General features: G+C 34.8%; 1 protein-coding gene across 1 annotated transcript; it reads left to right on the forward strand.

Annotated features, from left to right (window-relative positions):
• On the forward strand, window positions 1,008-3,397 carry LOC109217559 (putative ubiquitin-conjugating enzyme E2 38). Its single transcript, XM_019381819.1, has 2 exons — window positions 1,008-1,023; window positions 2,434-3,397. The coding sequence occupies exons 1-2, from the start codon at window positions 1,008-1,010 to the stop codon at window positions 3,111-3,113; spliced, it is 696 nt and encodes a 231-aa protein (XP_019237364.1). The 3' UTR covers window positions 3,114-3,397.

A 3,944-nucleotide genomic window follows, 5' to 3' on the forward strand; every position in this document is an offset into this window, starting at 1 on the left:
AAAATCCCTAAATCTGCCATAGGTATCCCAATTGCCATTAAATTGTAGCATAATTGCGATTTTGGACATGATTTGTTGTCGATGTTGATGTTTTTTTTTTGATTTCTAGATTGAAAGAAGAAAAGATGAAGAAGAGATATATCTGATCGACAATTTGATAGAAGCAACAACGAAGAACAGATTTTTTCAACTTTGAGTTGTTGAAACTCGAAAATTTTGAATTCTACAATTTGAATTCAAATCTTAGTAGCTGTTAGTAGTTGAATATTTTCGTAGTTTTTCTAGCTGTTAGTAGTTGAATATCTGTTCGTTCCTTTTTTTTCCAGAATTTGAATTGTAGTTCTGGAGAAAAAAACGCAGATATAAAATCTCCTTTCCCTTTTTAAAGATTTAATTTAATGTAGAATCAATTATCACCAAGAATCTCTCCTAAATTTTAGCGCGTTTTTAAGGAATATTCTGATCCATTAATGCCTGATTTTCGAATGGTACAATTTTTGTAGGTAAAATGTGGACTGGGCAGGTAATATACAAAATATGCACATTTTTGGTAATAAACTTTCATATATGGTATAGGAAGGAAAAAATCCCTTAAATTTATTCCGTATTTGGTTGTAGGTATTAGTTAAATTAATATTTTTTTGTACCATAAATTTAGCATATTTTATCTCAAATAAAAGGTGGGATAAGTTATTTAGGTTTTAATCATGATTTTTTATCCCAAAAATTATAATCTTGGAATAAGGTTTTGAACCAAACAATCCCTAGCTAATACTTTGACTCGTAGAAGAGTTTTATGTATATTAGGATTTCTAAAGCTACACGATAATTTACCTTGAATAACAAGAACTCTTTATGGGGATTGAACACAATAATTAAACAATAACTCAATATCAACTCATTAATACTTTTTAATTATCAGTCTTTAATATCGGATTACTGAAGAAGAATAAGAAGAGAAATAAGTTTGACAAGGCTTAATTTTACGTGGATTAAAAAGAACAAGCATGGCTACTGCTTCAGGTATTTTTTCTTTTCTTCTTTTTTAGTTTTTAATATAATATTCAAGCTTAATCAACTATGACTCACCGCCCTTAAACTAGAGGTTTCGGGTTGGAGTCCTGGAAATAGTAACGCGCTGAATTAGTCAGGGCTTAATGTAGATATACCGGATAACGGGCGGAAAGCCAAAAAAATACGTGCCTCAATTTTCAAACTAATTGGGGTCGATTAGGAATCCTCTATATTTGTTCTTAAGACATGAACATAGTAATATTCACCTTTAACAAGAGGTTTCGGTTTGAGCCAGAATAGAAAAAAAAAATCCTAGTAGAGAGTGTTTCCTTTTTAATGAGCCTAATCTGGTGCGCATCTGAATTAGTCGAGACCCTAAAATGGGTATCGGACACCGGATGGTAAATAAAAAGAATTTATGTAAACCCTGTTTTCTCCCAGCAGCAGTCTTTCTTATAAGAAGTTTATTCTTGTTGTTTGTGGAGAAAAAATTTGTTGATGATTTTTCTAGTAGAGTATTTCTTTGTTCTATGATAGAGAGGCTTGGTTATAATTGATAGAGTGAATAAATATGTCTTTTCTTTCTTGAATGAATATAAATAAGATGCCTTTTCTTGTTTTGTTTTAGTAATTTGTAGTGATATTCTCGTATTTTCTAATCTTAGATTTCTATTATTACATGATATATTTATGATTCGATTTTACTATTATGTTGTTGTCGCTACTTCATCTATACCAGTGGCGGAGAATTGAACCAGAGACCTCAAAAAGGTTTTGAACCCCATTCATCACTGAGCTGTGCGTTTGGGCTGTGCCAAGGGGATTCAAAATATAATATATAGATGCACAAAACAGAATTTGCCTTATATGAACAGTATAATTATCCGGCGAAGAGGTTCGGGTGAACCCCTTCCGCCTCGGGGCGGATTTCGCTGGAAAATTACACTGTATATATATGACAAAATCTTTTTTTACCTCTATATATTATGTTTTGAACCCCCTTGACATAGCCCAAAAGCATAGTTTAGTGGTTAAGGAGATTCAAAACCTTTACGAGGTCATTGGTTCAATTCCTACTAACTACAATCTCTTTTAATTTGTGAAGTTTTTTCTTTTTTGAACCCCTTAAGCGGAAATCCTGCTTCCGCCCCCTAAATCCACCCCTGCTCTACACTGTTGTGATTACGCATGCAAGTTTTAAGCCGAGGGTCTATCGAAAACAATCTTTCTACCTGCACAAAGGTAGGGATAAGGCTGCATACTCACTACACTTCTCAGACCTCACTTGTGCGATCACACCAAATATGTTGTTGCTGCTTTTGTTTTATAAGCCAGATTGATATGCTTGCTTTTGAAAAACTCTGTTTGTGCTCATATGTCTCTCTTTTGATAACTCACTAGTAAGTATTTGTTAAGCAGGTGAAGGACAAAAGATCCAATTCCCACATTTTGATGTAGTTTCAGATGAATCAGACCACTACTACCTCAAATCAAACCAATCCAAAAAGGATAAAAATAGTTTCAAAGATGCAAACACTTCTACCTGCAGAAACATTATGAAAGAATGGAAAATCCTTGAGAAAAATCTTCCTGAATCCATTTGTGTTCGCGCTTATGAGTTACGAATGGATCTGCTTCGTGCAGTGATTATCGGTGCTCCTGGTACTCCTTACCACGACGGACTCTTCTTCTTTGATATCGTGTTTCCTTCAGATTACCCGAGGCATCCTCCCAAAGTTTACTATCTGTCTCGCGGCTATCATATGAATCCTAATCTTTATACTAATGGTACAGTTTGTTTGAGTCTTATTAATACTTGGAATGGTAGCAATCAGGAAATGTGGACACCTAAAAATTCTACAATCCTTCAGCTTCTCGTTTCGATTCAGGGGCTAGTACTCAATTCTAGACCTTACTTCAACGAGCCTGGACACGAAAAATATAGCACGTCTGAGACTGAGAGGTGGAAGAACACGTCGTTAGCTTACAATGATAAAGTGTTCATTTTATCTTGCAAGACAATGTTATGTCATATTCGTACGCCTCCAAACAATTTTGAAGCCTTTGTCTATGAGCATATTCATATTGGCAGCTGTTAATGCTTATGGTGATGGTAAGGCGATTGTTGGTTATTATCACCGGACATCGTCTCGAGTTAGTGTGTCTGCTGAGTAAAGAAAATGTATGTTGAGTTACAAAAAGCATTCAACAAGTTTAGCATTTCAAGTCCAAATCAGGTGGAGATGAAACCAAAGGAACCAGCTAAGAAGAAGAAAAGGAAAAATAAAGAAAACTCAAGTGGTGTTAAGCCAAAAGTAGCAGAGGAAAAGTCTAAAGGTGGAATTATACAGAAGATAGTAGGTTTTATTAGCACATTTTTTAATTTGAGAATTAGTATTATGTTTTTAGATTTCAATATACTGGAAACAGTTTGCACCAAATGGAACATTGACTTAGATTTAGTTGTCATTGTCTTTCTCATACTCAAGATTTTCCTTGTTTTTTGGTACATTATTGGTTATAGTGGAGTCTTGGCGTAACTGGTAAAATTGTTGTCGTGTGACCAGGAGGTCACGGGTTTAAGCCGTGAAAACAGCCTCTTGTAAAAATGCAGGGTAAGACTGCGTACAATAGGCCCTATTGGTCCGGCCCTTCTCCGGACCACGCACATAGCGGGAGCTTAGTGCACCGCGCTGCCCTTGGTACATTATTGATTATGAAATTTGAATTTGTGTTGTTCTCCTAGTTATTTTCTTTCCTTGTTAGAGATTTCAGTTAGTTACTATATACATAGAGGGTTTTCGTAGTTATGGTCGATTTTGTAGGCTCAATTGAACTTATTGCTTTTGGTTCGAAGCAAACTATGTAAACATACGAAGAAAAGATTAAAATGTATACGTATCATACTCATGTTAGATACACTTAACTCT

Source organism: Nicotiana attenuata, chromosome 2 (assembly GCF_001879085.1).
Source record: "Nicotiana attenuata strain UT chromosome 2, NIATTr2, whole genome shotgun sequence".
In the NCBI taxonomy this organism is placed as follows: Eukaryota; Viridiplantae; Streptophyta; class Magnoliopsida; order Solanales; family Solanaceae; genus Nicotiana; species Nicotiana attenuata.